This window comes from Lithobates pipiens, unplaced genomic scaffold, assembly GCF_037356315.1.
Source record: "Lithobates pipiens isolate NorthernLeopardFrog02 unplaced genomic scaffold, aLitPip1_a1.2 Scaffold_22, whole genome shotgun sequence".
Classification (NCBI taxonomy): Eukaryota; Metazoa; Chordata; class Amphibia; order Anura; family Ranidae; genus Lithobates; species Lithobates pipiens.
Window position 1 is genome coordinate 20,438,860 of NW_027507784.1, and position 27,848 is coordinate 20,466,707.

Consider the following 27,848-nt stretch of genomic DNA (forward strand, 5'->3'; position numbering starts at 1 on the left):
TATAAGGACCTTTGTGGACCAAGTAGGTTGTGTGTGACTGAATAGCAGACTGTACGTCAGTCCCTATACCAATGAAGGACTGCTGCAGTATAGGGCAGTGGTCAGCAGTGGTGCACGTCAACCCTATCTATTGTGGACCGATACCAGGCCTCACAGAATGGCAGACTGTACCTCACTCAACCCTATGTACTGTAGCACCCTTCACCAAGTTACCAGTCCTTATAAGGACCTTTGTGGACCAAGTAGGTTGTGTGTGACTGAATAGCAGACTGTACGTCAGTCCGAATACCAATGAAGGACTGCTGCAGTATAGGGCAGCGGTCAGCAGTGGTGCATGTCAACCCTATCTATTGTGGACCGATACCAGTCCTTACAGAACGGCAGACTGTACCTCACTCAACCCTATGTACTGTAGCACCCTAGACAGACCAAGTTACCAGTCCTGATAAAGAGCTTTGTGGAACAAGTGAGTTGTGAATGATTAGACTGCAGTAGAAGGGCAGCAGTCAAGTATAATATTCTTTCTATATTTGGAAGAAAGAATATTATACATGTACAAGCCTATTACCGTACCACTGATACCAGTCCTGAAAAGAACCTTTGTGGAACTAATAGTAACAGCAACTCTTTAAACTGACCCTCACTGCCTGACACACTGCTTCCTTCCTGTCCCTATACAAACTGGCAAAACAGAGGAGACTGGAACAATTACTGGTCACTCGAATAGAACTTTTGTGGACCTGATAGTAACAGCTAATGATGATGATGATGATGATGACTAATCTGGCTGTCCCTAAAATAGCAGCAGACACAGCGGTCTGTCCCTTTCTCTAAACTGACAAAAGACACTCAGGCTGCTGCAAGAATCAGTAGCACAGCAAACCTATATACACCTAACACCTATACCAGTCCCGAAAAGAACTTTTGTGTACCAAATAGCTAGTGGTTTATCTGTCCCTGCTCCAAACAGCAACCTTTCCCTATAGTGACAGAAGAAAAAATGTAAAATGGCCGCCGGATCGGGTGTATTTATAAGTTAGGGGGAATGTCCAAGTGTCCATGTGCTGTCATGTCTCAATTGGCTGTCCTGTACCCCATGATGGATGTGTCATCAGGTCAAAGTTCCTTTACACAGTAAAAACACGGAAGTCCGCCGGGCGAACAACGCCAATAGTCCGCCAAACTGGCGGACCGCGAACAGCCGAAATTTGCCGCAAAACGACCGCCGGGCGAACTGTTCGGCCATCACTACTGTTCATTGATTCTGCATTTGTTTCGCAGCACTCGATTCCGCTGCAGCTCTGTGACACTCCACTTGCCATTGAGGCTCTTGACGGGAGACCTTTACAGCCTGCCCATGTGACTCATGAGACGGTTCCATTGTCCATGGCCGTAGGGGCTCTTTACCATGAATTAATCCAATTCCAAGTTATTTCCTCACTCAGATTTCCGCTGGTTATTGGTTATCCTTGGTTACAGAGGCACAACCCCTCTTTTGATTGGCTCCGTGCTGAGGTTCTCTCCTGGTCACCACAATGCAGTGAGACATGCTTCCTGAAGGTATCCAAGGTCCTGTGCACTGCTTCACTCCCCTCCTTCCCGGAGGAGTACCGTGATTTTGGCGATGTCTTTGATAAAGGTCAAGCTGGTAGTTTGCCTCCACACCGGCCTTATGATTGCGCAATTGACCTTTAACCTGGTGCCATACCTCCTCGTGGCCGGGTTTACCCTTTGTCGGTCTTGGAGGATAAGGCCATGGAGGAGTTGCTGACACACTTTCTTGAGGTTTCATCTGCAAGTCCTCGTCTCCTGCTGGTGCTGGTTTCTTCTTTGTGAAAAAGAAGAGCGGTGAACTGAGACCTTGTATAGATTATAGGGGTCTCAATCATGTCACGATTAAGAATGCCTACCCAATTCCATTGATTGCAGAGTTATTTGACCGCCTCAAGGGAGCAACGTTTTTCACAAAGCTTGACCTGAGATGGGCATACAATCTGGTGCGCATTAAGGAGGGTGACGAGTGGAAAACTGCCTTTAATACCAGAACAGGCCATTATGAATACCTGTCAATGCCTTTTGGCCTTTGTAACGCCCCGGCAGTTTTCCAGGAATTTATTAACGATGTCCTCCGAGATTTGTTGCAATTGTGTGTGGTGGTTTATCTCGATGATATCCTCATATTTTCCAAGTCCCTGGAGAGCCACCACACAGATGTCTGTCGTGTACTTCAGAAACTGAGAGAACAATCTCTATTGTAAACTGGAGAAGTGCGAGTTCCATTGTGAACAGGTTACATTCCTGGGCTATGTCATTTCCACTGCTGGTTTTTCGATGGACCCAGAGAAACTGTTGGCAGTCCTACAGTGGCCTCGACCCATCATCTCTGGTCAAGCCTCTGACTGAGATGACCAGGAAGGATGGTAACCCACAGAGTTGGTCTCCGGAGTCCATTAAGGCCTTTGAGACGCTCAAGGCTGCCTGTGTTTCTGCTCCTGTGTTGGCACATCCTGATCCTACATTGCCTTTTATCCTAGAAGTTGATGCTTCTGAGACGGGAGTTGGAGCCCTTCTCAACGTCCTAACTCTGAGAGCGCTATGCATCCGTGTGGCTACTTTTCCAAGAAATTGTCACCTGCTGAGTGCAATTATGAGATTAGCGACAGAGGGCTGTTGGCGATCATTTTAGCCCTGAAAGAATGGAGACATCTTCTCCTTCAAGGTACCACTGTGCCCGTTCTTATTCTTACTGACCACAAGAATCTTACATTCTTGTCTGAGGCTAAGCGACTCTCTCCCAGAAGGGCGCGATGGGCTCTTTTCTTGTCGAGCTTTAATTACATTGTCTCATTCTTACCCGGTACTAAGAATGTAAGGGCTGATGCCTTGTCACGACAATTTTCCTCCACTTCCAAGTCGAAGTCGGTTCTGGCTCCTATGATTCCTCCTGATCTTGGCTACGGTTCGCACCAGTCTTACTTCCCCTTTGGGTGACAAAATTCTTGCTGCTTAGGTCCATGCTCCTCCTGATAAACCTTGTGACTGCTGCTTTGTCCCAGAGAGTGTCCGTACTGCAGTGCTCCAGACTTACCATTCTCCCAAGGCAGCTGGCCATCCTGGGAAGAATCAACTCATTTGGGCCATCTCCCAACAATTCTGGTGGCCTAGTCTTCGGGCTGATTTTACTGCCTTCGTAGCTGCCTGTCCCATGTGTGCTCAGAGTAAGACTCCACAACACCTTCCAGTGGTCCTCCTACAACCCATACCCAATGGAGAGAGGTCCTGGACTCACCTGTCTATGGATTTCATTGTGGAATTGCCCAACTCCCAAGGCAACACTGTTATCCTTATGGTGGTTGACAGGTTCTCAAAGATGTGTCATTGTATTCCACTTAAGAAGTTGCCCACCTCTAAGGAACTGGCTTCCATTTTTGCTCAGGAGATCTTTCGCTTACATGGGCTACCCAAGGTGATTGTCTCGGATAGTGGCAGTCAGTTTGTCTCCCGGTTCTGACGAACCTTTTGTGCACAGTTGGGAATCCAGCTTGCATTCACTTCTGCCTATCACCCACAGTCTAATGGGTGCCGCAGAACGAGCCAATCAGTCCTTGGAGCAATTCCTACGTTGCTATATTTCTGACCATCATAACAACTGGTCTGACCTATTACCTTGGCAGAATTTGCTCACAACAGTGCCTTGAATTCTGCCTCCCAATGGTCTCCATTTATGGCGAATTATGGTTTCCAACCTTCCATGTTGTCTGACTCGTTCTGGGTCTGGCTGTCATCTCGCAACCTCTGGCTTCGTGTTCCCTCACTGAAGTTTGCACCTTGGTTTATTGGGCCATTCCGTATTCTTCGCAGGATTAACCCAGTAGCTTACGCGTTGGACCTTCCTCCTAGTATGCGCATCTCTAATGTGTTTCATGTCTCCTTATTGAAACCGTTGGTCTGTAACCGATTTACCACCTCGGTGCCCCGTCCTCACTCTATTCTGGTTGAGAACCATGAGGAGTATGAAGTACAATCCATTGTTGACTCCCGTAGGTTCCGTGGGCGCATACAGTACCTGGTGCATTGGAAGGGGTACGGTCCGGGGGAACGCTCCTGGGTTTCATCCTCTGACGTACATGCCCCTGTCCTCCTCCGCGAGTTCATAGATGGTTTCCCCTCAAGCCCGGTGGCCCTCTGAGGGAGAGGGGTCATTGAGGGGGGGTACTGTCAGGGCTGGCTTAGCCCTTCCTCCTTTGGGCTGGCCGCTCAGCTGTTGGCTAATTGCCATCTCTCTTCTATTTCCACAGTTACCAGCTGTTCCCGATGATGCTCGTCTGACCTGCCTATTTAAAGCCTTCCTGCTCACTTTTTCATTTGCCTTCGTGTGGTCACGTCACAAGGAACCATCTCCTGCTGTTTGTTTCAAGACTGGCTTGCTGAAATCCCACCTGGCTTCTTATCCTGCTTGCGGTTGCTCTCCTTGGATCCCTGACTTCCGGCCCGGCTGATTACCCGATCTGGTTAATGAACTTTGGACTGGCTGACTACTCCATCTGGCTACAGGACTCTGGCTATGCTTGACTTTGCTTTTTTCTATTTACCTCTTTATTTTTATTAATAAACAAGTGTGATTTGATTGTACTTCTGTCTGTTTCGTTTTTTTCTGACACATACTAGTGATAGTAGCTCTGCCTCTCTTCCACTCCCTCAGGACCAGTGAATAGCATAAATAAAGGGGTAGTTAAGCCCCACCCCATTCTTTTTTTTCCTCATACCTCCACGCACAAGGGAAGAGTAAGCATGTCCCCATCTCTGCCTCTAGGCAGCATCCATCTAGGTTCAGCCTCTCCCAGAATGCAGCCCCGGCACTGGGGCCACTAAAATGCGCAAAGCAGTCTGGGAGCCCCTTCTGTGGGTTTTGATGGGGCCCTGCAGTGTTTCCTATTCAGGAACAAAATCTGACATTGTCTGTGGGCTGAGGCTTGGGGGGGGGGGCAGTTAGCTCATTAATATCACTCTTTGGTCCCTTGTTTTTTTATTTTCTGTGTTTTCCCTTTTTACCTTGATCTTTTCCTTTTCTGTGACTTCTTTGGCCCCATTTTTTGAATGTTTGCTCTTTTGCTTACTTTATCCTTTTGGGGTCTGTGCCGTGCTGCCAGGGGTATCCCCAGCCTCCCCTTAGAGTGAGAGTGGCTGCCCAGGACTGTTTTTCTGTGCTGGAGGCACTCTTGATGATATCACCAGGCAACGCCAGTCTGCACATGCACACTGACCAGTGAGAGTACCGACTGCCATTTTTCTTTTGGGAAAAGCTGCCCTCTTGTTAATAATGAGGGACAGAGTCCCTGGGAAGATCTCTTAATTTCCAGGGATAATTTGAGGGGCTCAAACTGCCCTGGAGGTTTGGTCAGGCAGAGCCTCTTTTACCTGGCTCTGTATAGTCCTTCCCTCTGCTTCCTGGGACAGGCAAGCTTTCCTTCAACACCCCCTGCGGTTTGTTTCAGGTAAGGCACAAAAAAAAAAAGCCTGTGTATGTATATATGTGTGTATGCACATGTTCATATGTGTATGTATATTTATGTATAGGCAATCATTTATTTATTTCCCTTTTGTTTGAAAAAAAAAGGAAAACTTTTTAATTTTTTTTTTTTGTTACCAATATATAGTTTTCCTTTCTCTTTCATATCTAAACCTTTCTGTCAATCTGATGCTATTTTCCTTTTCAGCTATCCTTGTTTTTTACAGCTGGCAATCCTATTTGTCCTCAAACCATGAGTCAGTTACCATTTATACAAAAGACCCTCAAATTCAAAGGTGAGAGACCATCATGTGGTAAGTTTCAGGAAAATAGTGCCTCCTTTTGCGGATTGCTTTGAATTTTTTTCAGCTCTGCACGCTCATGCTCTCTAAGTTCAAGTGCCACAGAAGGCGAACGCTCTTTGAAAGAACGTAGCCCTAGATGCCGCTCCCATTCAAGGGGAAAGATCCAAGGATGACGTTTTATCGCCTCTTCCGAGAGCAACGTTACCATCCCAGCAAAGGTCCTCAAGCACCTGTGGCGCAATACCTATGCCCAATAGTCTGGTGAGTAAAGACTGCCTAGAGGAGTTTGCAGTTGACAGGTAACACTCAAATATCATTATTATGGAAAAGGCTAGCATGAGATTATATGCTGTACTTATATCAATTATATTGGCTAGGTAGACCCCTCCTAGCTGCCTTCACTAGAAGAGCAGAGCATCCTGGCACCTCGTCAGATGGCGTTTATCCACTTAGTCCCCTACGCTAGAGAGTTGACAGCTTGCGGACAGTAGTAGCTCCTCTTCATCAGAGGAAGGCCCAGAACTGCCTGGCTTCAGTTTTCCCTCCATTGAACTATGTATCCAGGCAGTCAAGCAGGCCAATTATATGGGTAAAGTCATATTCACCCTTTCTTCAAAACGGCAAAGTCTGAAGAGAAAATCTTGTTTATTTGTCTATACAAGTTTTTATCCTCGTTAGAGATTGGATGGCATTGCTTTAATTCCTACCTACAGTAAATGCGATGTTTAAAACCATGGGCTGCTTTTGTTTTCTCAGGCAAGTTAGGTGTTAGCTTCCTTATAACAGGAAATCTCTGTGTTGGTAGGAAACTTAACACAGCCATACCAGGACTGAGGAAGTCCATCCTGCTCCCACAAGTTGGGAAGCAAAGGGATAAGGAATGTTCCTCCTCTCAGCAGGTTCCATTCCTTTAGGGGCAACCTTTCCCAAAGCCCATGATCAGAAAAAAACACGTAGCCCTTTGGACGAGCATAGGCAAAACTCGTGAGGTAAGAGCTAGATTGGCGTGCCTTATGCCTATCTGGACAGAAGTTGGGACAGATTCTTGGGTGAAGGTATCAGGCATTCAGTCATTTTGAAAGATTCCTCACTGCTCCTCCTCCGGACCATTGCTCTCCCGCAAAATTGCCAGATTTACCACAGAAGCAGATGGGCTGTTATAATACATACATCTCAGACCCAGGGGAGGTTTTGTCCCGATTCCATTCACAAAAAGAGTATTCAGGCTTCAGTTAAACCTTGTATGTAGTTTGCAAGGGATGGTGGCTAAGTATTACAGTAAGTATTTGATACAATTTTCCGTTTTTTTTTTTTTTTCATATTGGATAAAGTAAGAGAGGGTTATAACCCATTAAAGAATTTTCTGACATCCATGTCCCATTGCAGAGATTTCACTTCACTTCCTGTCCCATAGCCAAACAGGAAGAGAGACAAAATCTCTGCAAATTAGGGGAATTCTTTGGGGACCCCAAAGTCACCAGAACGAGTGTCCCCATTGTAAGATTTTTCTTTTACTTTATAAAAAAAGTTACATTTTTGTCTATAGGATATATAACAAGTGAAATTATTTTTGCAAGATAATATTGCCGAAAGAAAGCCTAGTTTTCCTCCCCCCAAAAAGTATTGCTTTCCATTTAAAGTAACAGCAACATTTTCCCCAAATAAGCAAGTATAAAACTATGATATAAAGCTATGAGAGCTGAAGTGGTTCAGCAACTACGTCTTTTTAAAGTGTATGTATAACCATAAATGTTATTTTTTCCTTTAATTTTGGATGGAGTGGATAAGAACTCCTGCCTGGTCTATCTGGTCTTTTTTGCTGGGTCCTTGCTGGACAGATTTGCCCTCTCCATTTGTGCTGGCGACTATTGTCTGTAAAGCCCCGTTGTCAGGAAAGGTTTCACCCACTGATGATACTGTCTGACGCTTGGCGTGCAGTACTGTGGTCCACCAGCAGGTGTCTCCTGGCAGTCTGGAACTGCCTGGGGAGCCTTCCCCTGTTGATAGTATCATATTATCCTTGGGCCACAGTACTGGCGTCCACCAGCGGGTGGTTCCTGGCAGTGTGGGCCCAACATCATCTCCTGCAATTAGGTGTCACCTGAGTAATTGCAGGAGGTGTGTATAAGTACCCGGCAGACACACTGATGCCTTGCCTTGGTATCTTCCTTGTGCTGTGAACCTGTGAACCTGTTCGTTTCCTGAACCCTGGACTCTGAGCCTTGTACCTGATCCGTCCCTCCTGTGACCCATCCATCCTCTCCTTGTCCTGTTTCTCTTCCATCCCCAGCTGCTGATCCCCTGTTTTCGACCCTGGCCTGGCCCTGTTTATGATTCCGGTATTCCCCTTTACTTGTATATATTTGTTACTATTTGTGGGTTTCTGTTGGTGATTGTTTGGTTGCGCATTATAGTATATTGGAGGCGGTTGTGTTTATTCACTTATCTTAATAAATTAGATATTTTCACCTTATCTGCATTTGTCCCTCTGTTGCTGTCCACACAGCTCTGGTCACACCGGATACATGACACTCGTACACATGATCGGATTGTTGGCCAATAGTTCGTCAGACTTTTGTCCAAAGGGTGTGTGCCAGGAACTTATCTTGCATACTAAACGGTACACAATTGTCGGGCAACAAACACAAACGTAGTGACGTGCTACAAGGAATTTCTCATGAGCGCTACCCTTTGAGCATTTTCTGCTAATTCTGTGTTTGGTCAGCATTGACTCCGAGCATGCGTATTTGTACTTTCAACTTCTGTATGACAGACTTGTGTACAGACGATACGAAAATCTGACAACAGATCATTGCCCCCTGAAAATTTACTAGCCTGCCTTCCAACATTTGTTGGCTGAAAGTTGAACAATAATTGTCTGAAGGAGCGTACTAACGGTCGAATTTTAACACAGCAGTCTGTCATCACACAATCCCCTGACAACAATCCAATCATGTGAACGAGCCTTTACAGATGACGTGATGGGAAATTCAAAATGTTAGAGTTGTTACTAAATAGGTGAGGATACATCTTCCAACTGTGATTCAGGGAACAACCCTTCCCTACCCTAACCAAAACGAAAGAAAGTTTTAACTACTCACGTGCTTAAGGTATTTAGCAATATGCATGCATGCCAGGGTGAAAATGATGGTGGGAACCAGTCAAACCATTTAATAGTTATCCAGATTCTACCCAGCACACTTCTGTACAGACTAGTTTCAACTTCCATGATCCTCCCACCTTCCAGACAGAAGATTTTGCCCTGGTCTCTGCCAAAGCCAAAACTATTTGGATCCAGATCAGACTAAACCCCAGTGGAGGCATTTCTAAGCCCCTGTACACACGGTCGAAGATTTTGACAACCAAATCCGTCGGATTTTGTCCGTCGGATTTTGTCTGTCGGATCTTGTCCGAAACTGTTGCATACACACGGTCGGACTAAATTGTCGAAAAATACGATCATTCAGAACGTGATGACGTAATTTCGTTATGATGGGACTACGTTCAGGCTAGTAGCCAATAGCTTTGATGTAGGAATTTGATCTGAGCATGCGTGGCACTTGGTCCGATCAAAATTCTCTACACTTGATCGGAGTATGTCCGATCGAACCAGTTGGTCGGGAAATATTTCCAACAAGTTAGAAAATTGGGTCCGACGGATATTCCGACGGAATCAGTCCGATGCATACCACACACAGTCGGATTATCCGACAACACGGTTCGATAGGACACATTCCGATGGATTCTCCGACCGTGTGTACAAGGGCTAAAAGGTATACTGTTTTTTGTTGGTTAATCAGAGGGATTAGATAAGTAGATACATTTGCAAGGAACTAACCTTGAGCGTGATGTGGTTCAGCATTTTTTGTAGTGGGGGCTTCCGATGTTTGGACAGGCTTAGATCTTTGTTCTTTAATTGGATTTTTCTTCTCTGTGCTGGTACATTGGCTTGAATGTGCTGACAGCTTATCTGTAGGAAAAGTGGACATCTTACTAACTTGATCCAATGATGCTAAATTAATCAAATATTAAATAAATTACCTTTGTAAGGTAGACTAACCATTTATATAAAATCAAATTAATTATTATTGTCTTCTTCTTGTAGACCAGATTAGACATGAGCCTTAGCCTATATTCCTTGAGATTGCAATAACAAAGCTTAAATGGGCCAAAAATCTTTTAATTTGGTCAAAGTTTGAAGACAGTTAGGAGGATTTGACCACCGTGAGAGAATCTTTCCCAGTGAAATCTATCGGTGTTGCTGGATTTCATATCAGTTCAACCATTTGCTCCAACAGAGCAGTATTTGGTTTGTGACATTACCTACTAATCAGTACCTATAGCAAGATCTTCAAGCAGAAGGCTGTCTGAAATTCAAGCTCTGAGAGCTTCAGAAAATATATATATATATATAAAAATCACTGCTCATCTTTGAGCTTGGTGAAACTCTGTCCAAGTGGAACTGGGCTAAGTGCATTACTGAGCACCCCATTTGGGATCACGAAGTATATTATTATCTGGAGGGCACTATTATGAGATGAAGAGTTGACCCACTAAAAAGGAGGATATCTTCTGATGGGACCCATTGAATATACACAAACGCCCTAACTTGCCTATTTTCTGGTAAGCGCATTTAATATACGGTGACGGGCACTTTATGCGCTTTTGGATTGTGTTGAATCACTGTGGTGTCACAAACGCTTATCCGGATTCACATACGAACTTTTCATGATTGGACTTTTGTTTATGACACTATTTCTTTATGCATTGCTGTGTTTTATTTTGCACTTAAGGTGTTTTTATTGTTATAATCATTTGTGTTAATCACCTACACATTTCGATAATATATTTCATATTTTTTTATTTTATTTTTATTTATTTTTATTATATATTTTTTTTATTTTTATTTTTTTCATTATTATTATTTTTATTAGTATAGGGTTGGCGCAGTTTTCTATTTTTGCATATCTGTTGGGTGTTATATCACATCCATTGCTGCAGCCTGTTTCACATATAGTTTATTTGTATTTATGTTTTTTTCTTAGCGCGGTATATTTTTTCCATTAGAAAAAATATATTGTTTTCTTTCTCGAAGGACTAGACTTGTGTCCTGTGGATCATATTTTATTAAGGGTAGCGACAGCCCTCCATCTAACAGTCATCTGGGCATTGCCTAACTTCCCAGAAGATCACACAGGAAAGAAGTTCCTATTCACAATTGCCCTTTTCAGACCAAGTAATAAACCTTTCACCTTTCCAGCTGGAATTTGTCAGGGAAAAGAGGCTACCTCCTGGAGTCTAGTAGGCTTGGTCATGCATATAGGGTGAGGGGTGGTGAACCTCCTTCAGCAGTGGATATGTACTCTGCCAGAGCGGTTTCGGCCTCATGGGCTGGCCAGTCGAAGGCATATATAGAATCCATCTGCAGGGAAGTATGATGGTCGCCCCAGCATACTTTTCAAGCTTTATGGAGTAGATCTGGGTGCCTTGTCATTAGTGGACTGCAGAGAAAGGACTGTTCTGTCTTTTGTCCAATTCTAAATAAAAATAGATTCGACAAGTAGAACTCACCCTGTCAGCTAGTTATTTATCACTCGTATGCTGCAATGTTGTCAGGAAAACTGAAAATTGTATCAAATACTTACCGTCATTTTCCTTTCCTGACGCCAATCCATCGCAGCATATGGACCCACCCTTGTACGTTTCGGTATGTAGCTAATTATGAAGAATGGGGTGGAGCCTAACTACCACTATTTATGCTATTCACGGGTCCTGAGGGAGTGGAAGAGAGGCGGAGCCTATCACTAGTATGCTGCCATGGATTGGCATCAGTAAAGGAAAATTACAGTATTTGATACAATTTTTCATATTTTTTTTTTCATATTGGATAGAGTAAGCCCTTGTACACACGGTCGGACATTCCGACCACAAAATCCGTCGGATAAATTCCAACGTACTTAGTCCGGAAGTGGTGTTGCATACACACAGTCGGAAAAGTTGTCGGAATTTCCGGTCGACAAGAATGCAGTGACGTAAACCGCGTATAACGGGACTAGAAAAGGGAAGTTCAGCACCACGTGCGGCACCCTTTGGGCTCCTTCTGCTGATCTCGTCTTTATCACGTGTTAGTAGAAGTTTGGTTAGAGACGATTCATGCTTTTCAGATTTGTGCTTCAGATTGTTACTGCTCTTCAGTTTGTGCTTGTCGTTGCATATCTGATTATCAGTGCGTGTAGTCAGTTCGCATTTGTTGGTCATTGCGGACTATATCTTGGTATAGTACGCTTTGGTTTGCAGTGCTTATTGTCCGCTCGTTTCTGGTTTTCAGTTCGTTCTTTCAAGCCTTGCTGTTTATCTGTGCTTTCTGTTGTCCGTTCTGACCAGCCGACCCTTTTGAAGCCATGTTTCATGTACGTACTCGTCGTAGAGTTCGTGCTGTGCAGGGGCTTGGTGTTGGGCTTTTAGCTTTGACACAAGCCCAGTCCATAAACAGGGCGAGGAGGAGTTTGTGGACCAATAATTGGTTGCTCCAGCATAACCAATTCTCGCACATGCCTTTGCTTTGTGAGATTCGGGAGAATAATCCTGATGATTTCAGGAATCATCTCCGGATAACGGACTCAGTTTTTCACTGTCTGCTGGCTTTGCTGTCCCCTTGTATCAGCAGGCAGGATACCTGCATGCAGCAAGCCATCACTCCGGAGCAGAGACTCATTGCCACGTTGCGGTACTTGGCGACAGGGAGAAGTCTTCAGGACCTCAAGTTCTCGACAGGCACCTCCCCCCCAGGCTCTGGGAATCATTATTCCAGAGACCTGTTCTGCCATCATTCAGGTCCCGCAGAAGGACTATATTAAGGTAAGTTTTCTCCTTTAACATCACATTCTATGTATTTAATGTTTGCTAATGTGTTGTATTTCTTTCCTCATTCCCTAATTACCATGATTGCAATATGCTGTAATTGATATGCTGTGCCCCTTTGTCCTCATGCATGCTGGAAGCTTTTCAAGTTCCTTTTTTTGTCCTTCATGCATATTTGCCTTCACTAACTTCCTCAGCATGCTCTTCTGGGCAAATAAACCTATAGCCTAGTCACTCAGCAATGTATTTTGTCAGCTCCATAGTATTGCTTTCCCCTAAGCACCCCTTAAAATGTGCACAAATGTTATGTGTGTGCTTATATTAACGCAGAGTGCCAGAGGGTTTTTTTTTGGCGAGCCAAACTCATTAGGAACCCCCCTCCCCCCAACTGCTAGTTCAGCTGATAACAATCCTCTAACTGCTGACTTTGCCAAACCCAATACACACTATACCTACCTCTTTTGTGGTCAGATTTATGGATGAATTCACCAAAGCATGTAGTGCAAGGGCTTTCCTCAATACTTTCAAATGCTAAGGTTTAATTTTTTTTCTCCTATAATTCTCTTGATAGGTAATAGCAGAATGTAAAAATGTGCTTCCATTTGTTCATAATTTTTTTAATTTTTTTGTATTATGACACTTCTTACCTGTCCGGTGGGCTGCCAATAGTGTAAGTAAGGAAGGGCTGCCCAAAGTATCACACATTATTTATGCATTCAGCTCTCAATGAAGTGAAGAGGGTTACCTGTCCAAAACACCCCCCCACCTAATTTTTTGCAATGAGCCATCAGATGGGGGGGGGGGTGAGGAATCTGATAAGGGGACCTTATACTTTTGGCTTTAAATGCTCATTTACCAAAAATGTTTGCGTCTAAGATGCTTGCAATGTTGATGTGCAAAATTACATTTTTTTTTTCTTGTTTGACTCCACAGTTTCCTTCAATGCCACAGAAATGGCAGACTGTGGCCTCCCACTTTGCCAGCCGTTGGAACTTTCCCAATTGTGGAGGTGCAATTGATGGGAAACACGTCCGCATCATCCCACCCCCCAACTCAGGGTCCTACTATTATAATTACAAGGGATATAATAGTATCATGATGTTGGCGTTGGTGTCAGCAACATATGACTTCCTGTATGTGGACATGGGGAAAAATGGCCGGATGTCGGATGGTGGAGTGTTCTCGCAGACGGTGTTCTACTGACGTCTCCAGAGTGGCAGCCTAGGCTTGCCACCTCCAGAGAAGAATGTGAAAGGACTCCCCTTTGTTTTCGTCACAGATGAGGCGTTTGCTCTGGCAAACCATCTGATGCGGCCTTTCCCGATGAGGACCCTCACCCCGGATCAGAGGATTAGGGATGAGCCGAACACCCCCCTGTTCGGTTCGCACCAGAACCTGCGAACAGACCTAAACTTCGTGTGAACTTTAGAACCCTATTAAAGTCTATGGGACTTGAACGTTCACAATCTAAAGTGCTCATTTTAAAGGGTAATATGCAGGTTACTGTCCTAAAAAGTGTTTGGGGACCCGGGTCCTGCCCCAGGGGACATGGATCAATGCAAAAAAAAGTTTTAAAAACGTCAGTTTTTTCAGGAGTAGTGATTTTAATTATGATTAAAGTGAAACAATAAAAGTGTAATATTCCTTTAAATTTCGTAGCTGGGGGGTGTCTATAGTATGTCTGTGAAGGGTCGCATGTTTCTGGTGCTTAGAACTGTCCCTGCACAAAGTGTCATTTGTGCAGGAAAAAAAGTCTTTTAAAATTACTTGCGGCTAAATTGTCGGCTCCCGTAATACAGAGAACATTCAATGAGTGTTCTCTGTATTAGCCGACAATTCATTCATTCATTGATAAAAAAAAAAAAAAAGCGTGGGGGTTCCCCTAAATTCAATTACCAGGCCCTTCAGGTCTGACATGGATATTAAGGGGAACCCCGTGTCAAATTAAAAAAAAAAATTGACGTGGGGGGTCCCCCTAAATATCCGTAACCAGACCCTTCAGGTCTGATATGGATATTAAGGGGAACCCCACATCAAATTTTTAAAAAAAATTGACGTGGGGGTCCCCCTAAAAATCCATACCAGACCCTTTATCCGAGCACGCAACCTGGCAGGCCGCAGGAAAAGAGGGGGGGACGAGAGAGCGGCCCCCCTCCCTCCTGAACCATACCAGGCCACATACCCTCAACATTGGAAGGATGCTTTGGGGGTCTGTGACCCCTCAAAGCACCTTGTCCCCATGTTGATGAGGACAAGGGCCTCATCCTCACAACCCTGGCCGGTGGTTGTGAGGGTCTGCGGGCGGGGGGCTTATCAGAATCTGGAAGCCCCCTTTAACAAGGTAACCCCCAGATCTCGCCCCCCCTGTTTGAAATGGTAAGGGGGTACAAAAGTACCCCTACCATTTCACAAAGAAAGTGTCAAAATGGTTAAATAAGACAAACACACTTTTGAAAAATTATTTTATTAAAAAAAAAAAAAAAAAAAAAAAAGATTCCAGCGGTGCTAATCCACTCTTGCTATCCATCGACGAATCTCCGGGGTCCCGCGATGGATGATCATATCCAGCGACGGGGGATCTCTCAGTCCAGCGCTGTCCATACATCCTTCTTCTGTCTCCATTGCGGAGATCCCAGCACTGACGTTTCTTATATTAGGAGGGCGGGGCCACTTGTCACCTGACCCCGCCCCCTCTGACGCTGGTGAAGGGAGCCAGGGGTTCCCCAGTGACGTATGGGTGACCCCGCCTCCTCTGATGTAACGGAAACCTGCGTTACATCAGAGGGGGCGGGGTCACCCACACGTCACTGGGGAACCCCTGGCTTCCCTCTCCAGCATCAGAGGGGCGGGATCAGGTGACGGGTGGCCTAATATAAGAAACGTCAGCGCTGGGATCTCCGCAGTGGAGACAGAAGAAGGATGTATGGACAGCGCTGGACTGAGAGATCCCCCGTCGCTGGATATGATCATCCATCGCTGGACCCCAGAGATCCGTCGCTGGATAGCAAGAGTGGATTAGCACCGCTGGAATCTTTTTTTTATTTTTAATAAAGGAATTTTTCAAAAGTGTGTTTGTCTTATTTAACGATTTTGACACTTTCTTTGTGAAATGGTAGGGGTACTTTTGTACCCCCTTACCATTTCAAACAGGGGAAGGCCGGGATCTGGAGGTCCCCTTGTTAAAGGGGCTTCCAGATTCTGATAAGCCCCCCGCCCGCAGACCCTCACAACCACCGGCCAGGGTTGTGAGGATGAGGCCCTTGTCCTCATCAACATGGGGACAAGGTGCTTTGAGGGGTCACAGACCCCCAAAGCATCCTCCCAATGTTGAGGGTATGTGGCCTGGTACGGTTCAGGAGGGAGGGGGGGGCGCTCTCTCGCCCCCCCCTTTTCCTGTGGCCTGCCAGGTTGCGTGCTCGGATAAAGGGTCTGGTATGAATTTTTAGGGGGACCCCCACATCAATTGTTTTTTTTTAATTTGATGCGGGGTTCCCCTTAATATCCATATCAGACCTGAAGGGTCTGGTATGGATATTTAGGGGGACCCCCACGCTTTTTTTTTTTTTTAAGCAATGAATGAATGAATTGTCGGCTAATACAGAGAACACTCATTGAGTGTTCTCTGTATTACGGGGAGTCGACAATTTAGCCGCAAGTGATTTTAAAAGACTTTTTTTCCTGCACAAATGACACTTTGTGCAGGGACAGTTCTAAGCACCAGAAACATGCGCCCCTTCACAGGCATACTATAGATACCCCCCAGCTACGAAATTTAAAGGAATATTACACTTTTATTGTTTCACTTTAATCATTATTAAAATCACTGCTCCTGAAAAAACGGCCATTTTTAAAACTTTTTTTGCATTGATCCATGTCCCCTGGGGCCGGACCCGGGTCCCCAAACACTTTTTAGGACAGTAACCTGCATATTACCCTTTAAAATTAGCACTTTAGATTTCTCCCATAGACTTGTATAGGGTGTTCCGGCTTTTCGAATTTGCTGCGAACAGCCCAAATTGTTCACTGTTCGCTGAACAGGCAAAAAGGCAATGTTCGAGTCGAAGCTCATCCCTACAGGGGATCTTTAATGTGCGGCTGGCCAGAGACAGAAGAGTAGTGGAGAACACTTTCCGGATAATGGCCAGCCAGTTCCGCCTATTTTTGACTCCAATCCACATGACGGAATATAAACTCAATCATATTCTGCTTTCGTGCTGCATTCTGCACAATTTTTTGAAAAAACACTCACCAAACTATGTGGCCTCAGTTGGGCCTGATGCAGACTTAACTGAAAATGCCAACCTGATGGGCCTTGAAGCTGGTCGATCTGGCTTGCCAAGCGCCCGCGAAGTCAGAACAAGATATGTGGAGTACTCCAATAATCTTTGTTTTCATTTACTGCTTGGTTTTGTTTTAGGCGTCTCCTAGGTTTTTTTTGTGTTTTTTTGGGGGCCCTTTTCTACAACAGTGCAAACCCAATTTCACAGCGAGATGAGGGGACTGTCTCTTCCTTGTATAATCTTATTATGTTGTGGGTCTGCCACACACACACCTTGTTTTTGTTGTTAATGTATGTAGTGCATTAATGACAAAAATATTGCTAATTTTCAGCACCATGGCAGAAATATATGGGGTCATGAAATTGGCGTGATTGTGGAAATTTAAAAATCACTGTGGGTGTTATTTACTAAAGGCAAATCCACTATGCACTACAAGTGCACTGCAAAAGTGCACCTGAAACTGCACTTGGAGTGAAAAGTGGATTTGCCTTTAGTAAATAACACCCATTGTCACAGAAAACAACAACTTTACTACAAATACTGCTTTTGCGCATTGAAAAAGGAAGCTACACATTGTTGATAATTTCACTTTTTACTCAAAGCACATTCACATGTGCGTTTAGAAAAAGAGTTTTACAACAAACCAACATATTTGGTGTATATAAAACATTATTTTTGGTAACATTTTTCTAACTTGTCATTTTTGTGTAAACAGGCATGTATCAAAGCATAACATGCAGAACACAGGAACTTACAAAGTTCAACTTTGAAAAGCGAAGACAGTATCAGACATGAATATGTACAAACGGTGCTGATATTACCTTCATCAGATGAGGTGTCACCCCTGGAAAAGCCAAATTTGATTTGGAAGATGTACACAAATTGTGAATCAAAAAGTGGGCAGTTTTCTCCTGTTCTCATGCAAAATGTCAACATGTGCTATCTCCCAGTACATGTTGACACACTGGGTGCATCTTTCAAATTTGGCTTTTCTATAAATATAAAAGTGTTTTTGAAAAATTAAAATTGATGCTAGCTAGTTTTTGGTGTTTCAGACTCTCCCTAAAACATCAATGATGTTCATTTTTTGCTGAACATCACTGATGGTTTTTCCGGATATTCTCTAACTTGTGATTGCACCCCATTATCTCCCCAATGAGGATCTGGGCACTTTCACTGGTAAAATGTGATTTTACTTCCACAACATTCACATCACCTAAAAATAAACCAAAAAAAAAAAAAACACTGTGTATTATAAATATGCAGGCATACATTGATTAGCTTACCAGAAGCTGTGGTCTCAGACACTCACCTGTTGTGGTGCCAATTTCGCCAATCTCTACAATCTCTCCTTCCTCCTCCTCCTCTGCTTTTGGTGTTGGTATTTCCCCTTCTTTGGGAGGGGTGGGGTCCCTGGTGTCCTCAGACGTCCCGAGTCCTCTCTCCCCTATGAGAATGTAAAAAAGGAATAGTTAGCACACAGATATTTGAGGGCAGAAATAGGAATATGAAACATTGCTTGGAAGTGTCGTACAATTGTGTTTTTTGGCAGAGTTCCAAGCTGAAAACATTATTTTTGACACTTTCTAAAGCTGGAATACTTGGCAAAACATTGTTTTTGGAGTGGGCTAACAAACAATGTTTATTACGAACAATTGAACACATGAACATGAAAGTGGCCATTTTAAACTGTACAGCATTAAATCAAAGCACATGGAGCAGTATTCAAGCAATAATAATAATATGAACGGGGCGTGGCTTGCCGTGAGAGAAGATGGCAGCTTAATTCCTGAGCTCCATCACACCCTAGCCTTTTTCTTTGAATTTATTGAGGAGACAACTACACTTTCTCTCTTCGGATGATGGGGACGGCATCCAGAGGATCATCTCACTCCAGATCGCGTTCCCCCAGAGAAAATTCCACTCGTGGACCGCAGAATATCCCTGATCTCTTCAGAGCGCAGAGAGCTAACATGGCGACCCCCTCCACAGCCTCCTCACAAGACGGGATTGTCTTGTCACCGTCCCCCTCACCCTCTTCTCTATCGAACCCCCCACAGGCTGCTCTACAACAGCCGAGCCTTCAAGATCTGCGCACTGTGGCGGCGGACATTAAAGATACACTTTTCGCTGCTATCACCGACCTCAGGAACGAGATCCATGACATAGCGGGAAGAGTTCATGAGGTGGAGAAAAAGACCGCCATTCAGCAAACCGCGCTCTCTAGGATGCATCGCTCCATCGACACTCACACTGCCCAATTGAGAGACATCCAAAGGCACGTCGAGGATTTGGACAATAGGGGCAGGAGACGTAACCTTCGGGTGAGAGGACTCCCCGAAAGTGTGGATACCGATCAACTGCTACCTGTGGTCTCTTCTCTCTTTAATGAATTGCTAGACAAGCCTGATCACTCTGCCATAACTATGGAGAGAATACATAGAGCTCTCAGACCCCGCGGTCGTGACACGGATCCACCGAGGGATGTAGTGTGCTGTCTTTATGACTATCAGCTTAAAGAATCTATTCTTAAACAAGCCAGATCTCAGCGGCAACTTGATTCCAACGGGCATCACATCACCATCTATCAGGATCTCTCGGCTATAACACTAAGAAATAGACGAGCGCTCCGTCCCTTACTGGAATCTCTTAAAAGCAAAGGGATTGCTTATCGTTGGAGGTTCCCGTTTGGTCTTTCGGCCTCCCATCAAGGAAGATCAGCTCTCTTAAGAGTACCTGAAGATTTGGAGGCATTCTGCTACACTTTGGATATTCCGTTAGTGTCCCTTCCAGAATGGTATGCAGATTTTGTCATCCCAAGTGCATATACCAATCAACGATCGGATGAGCAGATGGAGACCCAGCAGTCCCACTTCAGACGACAACGATCGCCATCTCTGCCGAGAACAACTCAACCAGTGGCCTTGCAACGCCAACAGTCACACCTGAGAAGTCCCACGGCTGCCCCCACCTCCCGCAGGGCTCGCCGTGACCGCTAAATGATCTGGCCACATTTACACAGCTAAGTTACCTTCACGTTCCTTTTTTCCGTTTTTTTTTTTCTCTTTTATTGATTGCTGTTTCTCTCTCACTTAACCCTAGTAATTTACCACTTTTTCCTTGAATCGCAAAGTACGAACAATTGCATTGTTATGGAGACAGGGTACACCAAGGAGATTCGGTATGTACCCCTTATTCTCTCCTGATTTATACCTGTAATAACATGCTCTTATAAGAAGTTGAAATTCGAGCTACAACGCACTGTCTTTGCTATCAGTATGTTCGTTATCCACGTATCCCTCATGATAGATGCTTGTATGAGAACTGCCTCTCTTACTACAGCGCAAGTATCTCACTCAGGATTGCGGTCCACTTCAACGAAATACAGTGGTGTACATTAGAGTTGTCTGCCTCGAGTTATTGCAAAAAGGTCAAACAGTCGTCTCCTGCAGTAACCTGTTTTCAACATACCTCTCTGTGTTGTATTTCTGGATACATCGGATGAGACGTGTTTCACAGACCATACGAAAAGATATAGGATTCGCCAAGCAAATTTATGTAACAACAACATGAGAGCTGTGTCTACCAATAGACATTATGATACATAGCTTGGAGAGTTTTCCGGAAGATTTATTGGTTAAATAGTTGGTTTTACAGCATTGGTTCTAAAGCTGCATAATGGTTACCACGCGTCCTAATACTTACTATGTGTGGCATTATTCTTTGAGTGGGGGCGGGAGGCTTTGATGTGTCACGCGAGCCCTATTGCTCACAACGAGACTGAACTTAATTGACCTGTTGACTACTATGACAGTCACCCATTACTATACACGTGGTATTACTGACTTATATTCCTCAAAGGTCTAACCTCCCGTTTTCTTTTTATCCCATACCAATGGACACAAGTATATGGAGATGGAGATGGAGCGGCTTGCCAGAGCTGGCGGCCCTCAAGGTTTTGGTTATTAAAAAGTTATTATCTTGCTTATAGTTCTTGTTACTGTTTAATGCACCTGTAAAGCGTGAGTCTTAAAACAGATTAGATCATTCTAGATATCTTCAATGCAAACCTGTTTGTATAGGTTTTTCTAGGGTCATAATGCTGAATATTTTTTTTTGCTGCATTCAAGACTGCCTACTCTTATCTATAGCAGTGATAGGTTCCTTTACCATTAAATTGTAACTTAAAGCGGGATTCCGCTCTTTTTTTTTTTTTTTCTTACCTGTGTTACAGGTGGGCGACTGCTACCTTCGCTTAGCATCCACGTCCGGCGTTTTTTTGACCCCCGGTGCGACGATTCTTTTCCTCGGGATGACTTTTAAAAAAGTGCTCTGGCATTTTCCATTTTAAGTGTGGGCGTCTGAAGCCCACAGGCATTTACTTCCTGTATATCGATGACGCTCGGCTCCCAGCATGCTCCACTCCATCTCGCACATGCTCAGTGTGCAATGGTGGTAATGGCAGATACAGCTGCCTGCCCACTTTAAAAATGGCAAATTCGGACACGCCCTCGTCACGTGACCGGCATCCTAACGAAATCTCACGAGATTTCGCAATTTCATTGTCCCCCATGGATTCTTGGGAAATTTCCCAGGGACCATTGCGAGGACGATAACCACGCCTACTCCCACGGGAGGACAACCAGGAAGTCAGCAGAAACATCTGAAATAAAAGGTAAGTAAAGAATATTTTTTTTTTTTCAGGGTTCATTTAGGTAAGTATTCTATCTTGTGATTTTAATAATATGAAGTTTAATTTTTAGGTACCAAACCGCTTTAACATAGACCATTCCGATCTTACTGTAATAAGAGCATCTGTCCCTCGTCCTAAGCCCACAATTTTTAATAGGCTAGGGGTGTGATGGGCACACCCTCACGGTTAGTTACTCTCAGGTAGTGATGGCCGAACGGTTCGCCCGGCGGTCGTTTCGCGGCGAATTTCCGACATTCGCGGTCCGCACGTTCGAACGCCTTTTTCCGTCGTTCGCCGCGGCGGACTTACGTGTTTAATGTATACAAGAACTTTAACCTTTGGTGACACGTTTATCATGTGATACAGGACAGCCAATTGAGACATGACAGCACATGGACACTTGTACATTCCCCCTAACCTATAAATACACCCGATCCGGTGGCCATTTTACATTCTTTCTTCTGTTACGATAGGGACAGGTTCCTGTGTGGAGTAGGGAGAGATAAACCACTAGCTATTTGGTACACAAAAGTTCTTTTCAGGACTGGTATAGGTGTTAGGTGTTGATAGGTTTGCTGTGCTGCTGATTCTTGCAGCAGCCTGAGTGTCTTTTGTTAGTTTAGAGAAAGGGAAAGGACGGTGTATGCTACAGGGACAGCCAGATTAGTCTTTCATCATCATCATCATCATCATCATCATTAGCTGTTACTATCAAGGTCCACAAAAGAGCTGTTCCAGTAACCACTAATCGTTCTCTTTTTTTGCCAATTTGTATAGGGACAGGAAGGAAGCAGTGTTGTCAGGCAGTGAGGGTAATTTTAAAGACTTGCTGTTATTATTAGTTCCACAAAGGTTCTTTTCAGGACTGGTATCAGTGGTACAGTAATAGGCTTGTACATGTATAATATTCTTTCTTCCAAATATAGAAAGGATATTATACTTGACTGCTGCCCTTCTGCTGCAGTCTGCTAAACATTCACAACTCACTTGTTCCACAAAAGTTCTTATAAGGACTGGTAACTTGGTATAGGGTGCTACGGTACATAGGCTTGAGTGCGGTACAGTCTGCTGTTCTGTAAGGACCGCTATCGGTCCACAATAGATAGGGTTGACGTGCACCACTGCTGACCGCTGCCCTATACTGCAGCAGTCCTTCAGCGGTATAGGGACTGACGTACAGTCTGCTAATCACTAACACACAACCTGCTTGTTCCACAAAAGTTCTTATAAGGACTGGTAACTTGGTATAGGGTGCTACGGTACATAGGCTTGAGTGCGGTACAGTCTGCTGTTCTGTAAGGACCGCTATCGGTCCACAATAGATAGGGTTGACGTGCACCACTGCTGACCGCTGCCCTATACTGCAGCAGTCCTTCAGCGGTATAGGGACTGACGTACAGTCTGCTAAACACTAATACACAACCTGCTTGGTCCACAAAAGTTCTTATAAGGACTGGTAACTTGGTATAGGGTGCTACGGTACATAGGCTTGAGTGCGGTACAGTCTGCTGTTCTGTAAGGACCGCTATCGGTCCACAATAGATAGGGTTGACGTGCACCACTGCTGACCGCTGCCCTATACTGCAGCAGTCCTTCAGCGGTATAGGGACTGACGTACAGTCTGCTAAACACTAATACACAACCTGCTTGGTCCACAAAAGTTCTTATAAGGACTGGTAACTTGGTATAGGGTGCTACGGTACATAGGCTTGAGTGCGGTACAGTCTGCTGTTCTGTAAGGACCGCTATCGGTCCACAATAGATAGGGTTGACGTGCACCACTGCTGACCGCTCACCTATACTGCAGCAGTCCTTCAGCGGTATAGGGACTGACGTACAGTCTGCTAATCACTAACACACAACCTGCTTGTTCCACAAAAGTTCTTATAAGGACTGGTAACTTGGTATAGGGTGCTACGGTACATAGGCTTGAGTGCGGTACAGTCTGCTGTTCTGTAAGGACCGCTATCGGTCCACAATAGATAGGGTTGACGTGCACCACTGCTGACCGCTGCCCTATACTGCAGCAGTCCTTCAGCGGTATAGGGACTGACGTACAGTCTGCTAATCACTAACACACAACCTGCTTGTTCCACAAAAGTTCTTATAAGGACTGGTAACTTGGTATAGGGTGCTACGGTACATAGGCTTGAGTGCGGTACAGTCTGCTGTTCTGTAAGGACCGCTATCGGTCCACAATAGATAGGGTTGACGTGCACCACTGCTGACCGCTGCCCTATACTGCAGCAGTCCTTCAGCGGTATAGGGACTGACGTACAGTCTGCTAAACACTAATACACAACCTGCTTGGTCCACAAAAGTTCTTATAAGGACTGGTAACTTGGTATAGGGTGCTACGGTACATAGGCTTGAGTGCGGTACAGTCTGCTGTTCTGTAAGGACCGCTATCGGTCCACAATAGATAGGGTTGACGTGCACCACTGCTGACCGCTGCCCTATACTGCAGCAGTCCTTCAGCGGTATAGGGACTGACGTACAGTCTGCTAATCACTAACACACAACCTGCTTGTTCCACAAAAGTTCTTATAAGGACTGGTAACTTGGTATAGGGTGCTACGGTACATAGGCTTGAGTGCGGTACAGTCTGCTGTTCTGTAAGGACCGCTATCGGTCCACAATAGATAGGGTTGACGTGCACCACTGCTGACCGCTCACCTATACTGCAGCAGTCCTTCAGCGGTATAGGGACTGACGTACAGTCTGCTAATCACTAACACACAACCTGCTTGTTCCACAAAAGTTCTTATAAGGACTGGTAACTTGGTATAGGGTGCTACGGTACATAGGCTTGAGTGCGGTACAGTCTGCTGTTCTGTAAGGACCGCTATCGGTCCACAATAGATAGGGTTGACGTGCACCACTGCTGACCGCTGCCCTATACTGCAGCAGTCCTTCAGCGGTATAGGGACTGACGTACAGTCTGCTAATCACTAACACACAACCTGCTTGTTCCACAAAAGTTCTTATAAGGACTGGTAACTTGGTATAGGGTGCTACGGTACATAGGCTTGAGTGCGGTACAGTCTGCTGTTCTGTAAGGACCGCTATCGGTCCACAATAGATAGGGTTGACGTGCACCACTGCTGACCGCTGCCCTATACTGCAGCAGTCCTTCAGCGGTATAGGGACTGACGTACAGTCTGCTAAACACTAATACACAACCTGCTTGGTCCACAAAAGTTCTTATAAGGACTGGTAACTTGGTATAGGGTGCTACGGTACATAGGCTTGAGTGCGGTACAGTCTGCTGTTCTGTAAGGACCGCTATCGGTCCACAATAGATAGGGTTGACGTGCACCACTGCTGACCGCTCACCTATACTGCAGCAGTCCTTCAGCGGTATAGGGACTGACGTACAGTCTGCTAATCACTAACACACAACCTGCTTGTTCCACAAAAGTTCTTATAAGGACTGGTAACTTGGTATAGGGTGCTACGGTACATAGGCTTGAGTGCGGTACAGTCTGCTGTTCTGTAAGGACCGCTATAGGTCCACAATAGATAGGGTTGACGTGCACCACTGCTGACCGCTGCCCTATACTGCAGCAGTCCTTCAGCGGTATAGGGACTGACGTACAGTCTGCTAAACACTAATACACAACCTGCTTGGTCCACAAAAGTTCTTATAAGGACTGGTAACTTGGTATAGGGTGCTACGGTACATAGGCTTGAGTGCGATACAGTCTGCTGTTCTGTAAGGACCGCTATCGGTCCACAATAGATAGGGTTGACGTGCACCACTGCTGACCGCTGCCCTATACTGCAGCAGTCCTTCAGCGGTATAGGGACTGACGTACAGTCTGCTAAACACTAATACACAACCTGCTTGGTCCACAAAAGTTCTTATAAGGACTGGTAACTTGGTATAGGGTGCTACGGTACATAGGCTTGAGTGCGGTACAGTCTGCTGTTCTGTAAGGACCGCTATCGGTCCACAATAGATAGGGTTGACGTGCACCACTGCTGACCGCTGCCCTATACTGCAGCAGTCCTTCAGCGGTATAGGGACTGACGTACAGTCTGCTAAACACTAATACACAACCTGCTTGGTCCACAAAAGTTCTTATAAGGACTGGTAACTTGGTATAGGGTGCTACGGTACATAGGCTTGAGTGCGGTACAGTCTGCTGTTCTGTAAGGACCGCTATAGGTCCACAATAGATAGGGTTGACGTGCACCACTGCTGACCGCTCACCTATACTGCAGCAGTCCTTCAGCGGTATAGGGACTAAGAGTTTTGTCACAGGGTCATTTAAAAAATGACATGCAGAGGAAGAGGCAGGCCCTTCCGCAGGGGTGGTAGGGGTAGGGCAGGAGCAACAGGCTTGAGCCAAAGTGGGAAGTTGCAGAAGGTGCGTTCAATTACTTTAAAGGATGCACCAGACTTGGTTGAGTGGCTCGCTCAGCCTTACTCTTCTGCACCCTCCTCATCCTCTCGATCTGCACCCTCTTCTTCACTCTCTGCTATGTGCACCCCCAAAGACACTACCACCAACAACACGACCACCACCACCACCACCACATACCTTCCGCTTGAGTCACTGGAATTATTTTCCGATCCATATCAAGAGGACATTTCTGATGCGCAGCCACTCTTGGTATTGGATCAGGAAGAGGAGGTAGCAACAAGCGCTACTCAGCAGTCTGACGCCAGTACCCAGATCAGCCCAAGGAGGAGGTTGGTCCCCGGTGTTGCTGCCTACTCTACTTATAGCGGTGGGGAAGGTGACGTTGATGATGACGTGTCTAGTGATGTCACGTGGGTGCCCACAAGAGAGGAAGAGGAGGGGAGTTCAGAGGGAGATATGGACCAGCAGATAGGGAGGAGAAGCAGCAATGACTTACATTGCACAGCAGGGACAAAGCAGACTGCAAATGTATCAGGAGCGAGTCATCGACCATGTACGGTCACATCTGGCGCTCCCAGGACACCGGCACATGGCTCCGCAGTGTGGGCTTTTTTTAACGTGTCCGCTGCTGACAATAGCGTTGCCATCTGCAATCTTTGCAGTCAACGCGTTAGTCGCGGTAAGCCCAATACTCACCTAGGGACGACCGCCTTAAGAAGGCACATGAGCAGCCATCACCGAGCCCAGTGGGAGCAACGGAACACACAAAGCCACACTGCAGGCTCTCACCGTCCAGCCTCGTCTTCTACTTCTCCTTCTCCTCTCTCCTCACAATTGTCCTCCACTCCACCTTCCATCACGCCAAGCTCACATTTTTCTGCAAAAAGGCAGGCTTCCGTGGGCCTAATGTTTGAGCGTAAAAAAATGATGACGCCGGATAACCCTCTTGCCCAACGGTTGGCGGCTGGCTTGTCAGAACTCATAGCCCGCCAACTACTGCCATATAAACTGGTGGACTCGGAGGCCTTTCGCAAATTTGTGGCCATTGGAACACCACAATGGAAGGTCCCAGGAAGGAAGTATTTCTCAGAGAAGGGCATCCCAGAGCTATATGGCCATGTTCAGCGGCAAGTGAATGTATCTCTGGCACACAGTGTCGGTGCCAAGATACATCTGACCACAGACACGTGGTCTAGCAAACACGGGCAGGGAAGGTATATCAGTTTTACTGCCCACTGGGTGAACCTTCTGACGGCCGTCAAGCATGTAACCCGTGGCACCCGTGTAGATTTGGTTTTACCGCCACGGATTGCATGCAGGCCTGACTCTTCTTCTCCTCCTCCTACTCCATCCTCCTCCCTCTCCTCCTCAGCTGCCTCCTCCTTTTCCGCTGCTAGCGTCTCTTCCACTGCACCGCCCAAGCTCCCCAGAACCTATTCCACATGCCAGGTGAGACGTTGCCATGCCGTGCTGCGTCTGTTGTGCCTGGAAGCAAAGAGCCACACTGGCCCGGCACTCCTTTCAGCTTTGCGTTCACAGGCAGATGAGTGGCTAACACCGCTCAATTTGACAGTTGGTAAAGTGGTGTGTGACAACGGTGCCAATCTGCTTAGCGCATTGAAACAGGGCAAAATCACGCACGTGCCGTGCATGGCACACGTCTTAAACTTGGTCGTGCAGCGATTCCTTGTCAAATACCCTGGGGTCCAGGACATCTTGCGGCAGGCAAGGAAAATCTCGGCCCATTTCAGAAGATCTTACACGGCCATGGCTCGCCTTGCTGACATTCAGCGGCGACACCATCTGCCGGTCAGACGTCTTATTTGCGAT

At 45.6% G+C, this 27,848-nt stretch overlaps 2 protein-coding genes across 2 annotated transcripts in view; one reads left to right on the plus strand and one right to left on the minus strand.

Moving 5' to 3' along the window:
- The window catches only part of LOC143923384 (uncharacterized), a 931,140-nt gene that overhangs the window by 227,321 nt on the left and 675,971 nt on the right, over positions 1 to 27,848 (plus strand). The gene's annotated exons all lie outside the window — the stretch shown is intronic.
- The window catches only part of LOC143925169 (uncharacterized), a 278,795-nt gene continuing 260,415 nt past the window's right edge, over positions 9,469 to 27,848 (minus strand). The window contains exon 9 of the mRNA XM_077449782.1: positions 9,469 to 9,784. Within this exon, the coding sequence (XP_077305908.1) occupies positions 9,648 to 9,784 (137 nt within the window). The 3' untranslated portion in view covers positions 9,469 to 9,647. The remainder of the gene's footprint in view (positions 9,785 to 27,848) is intronic.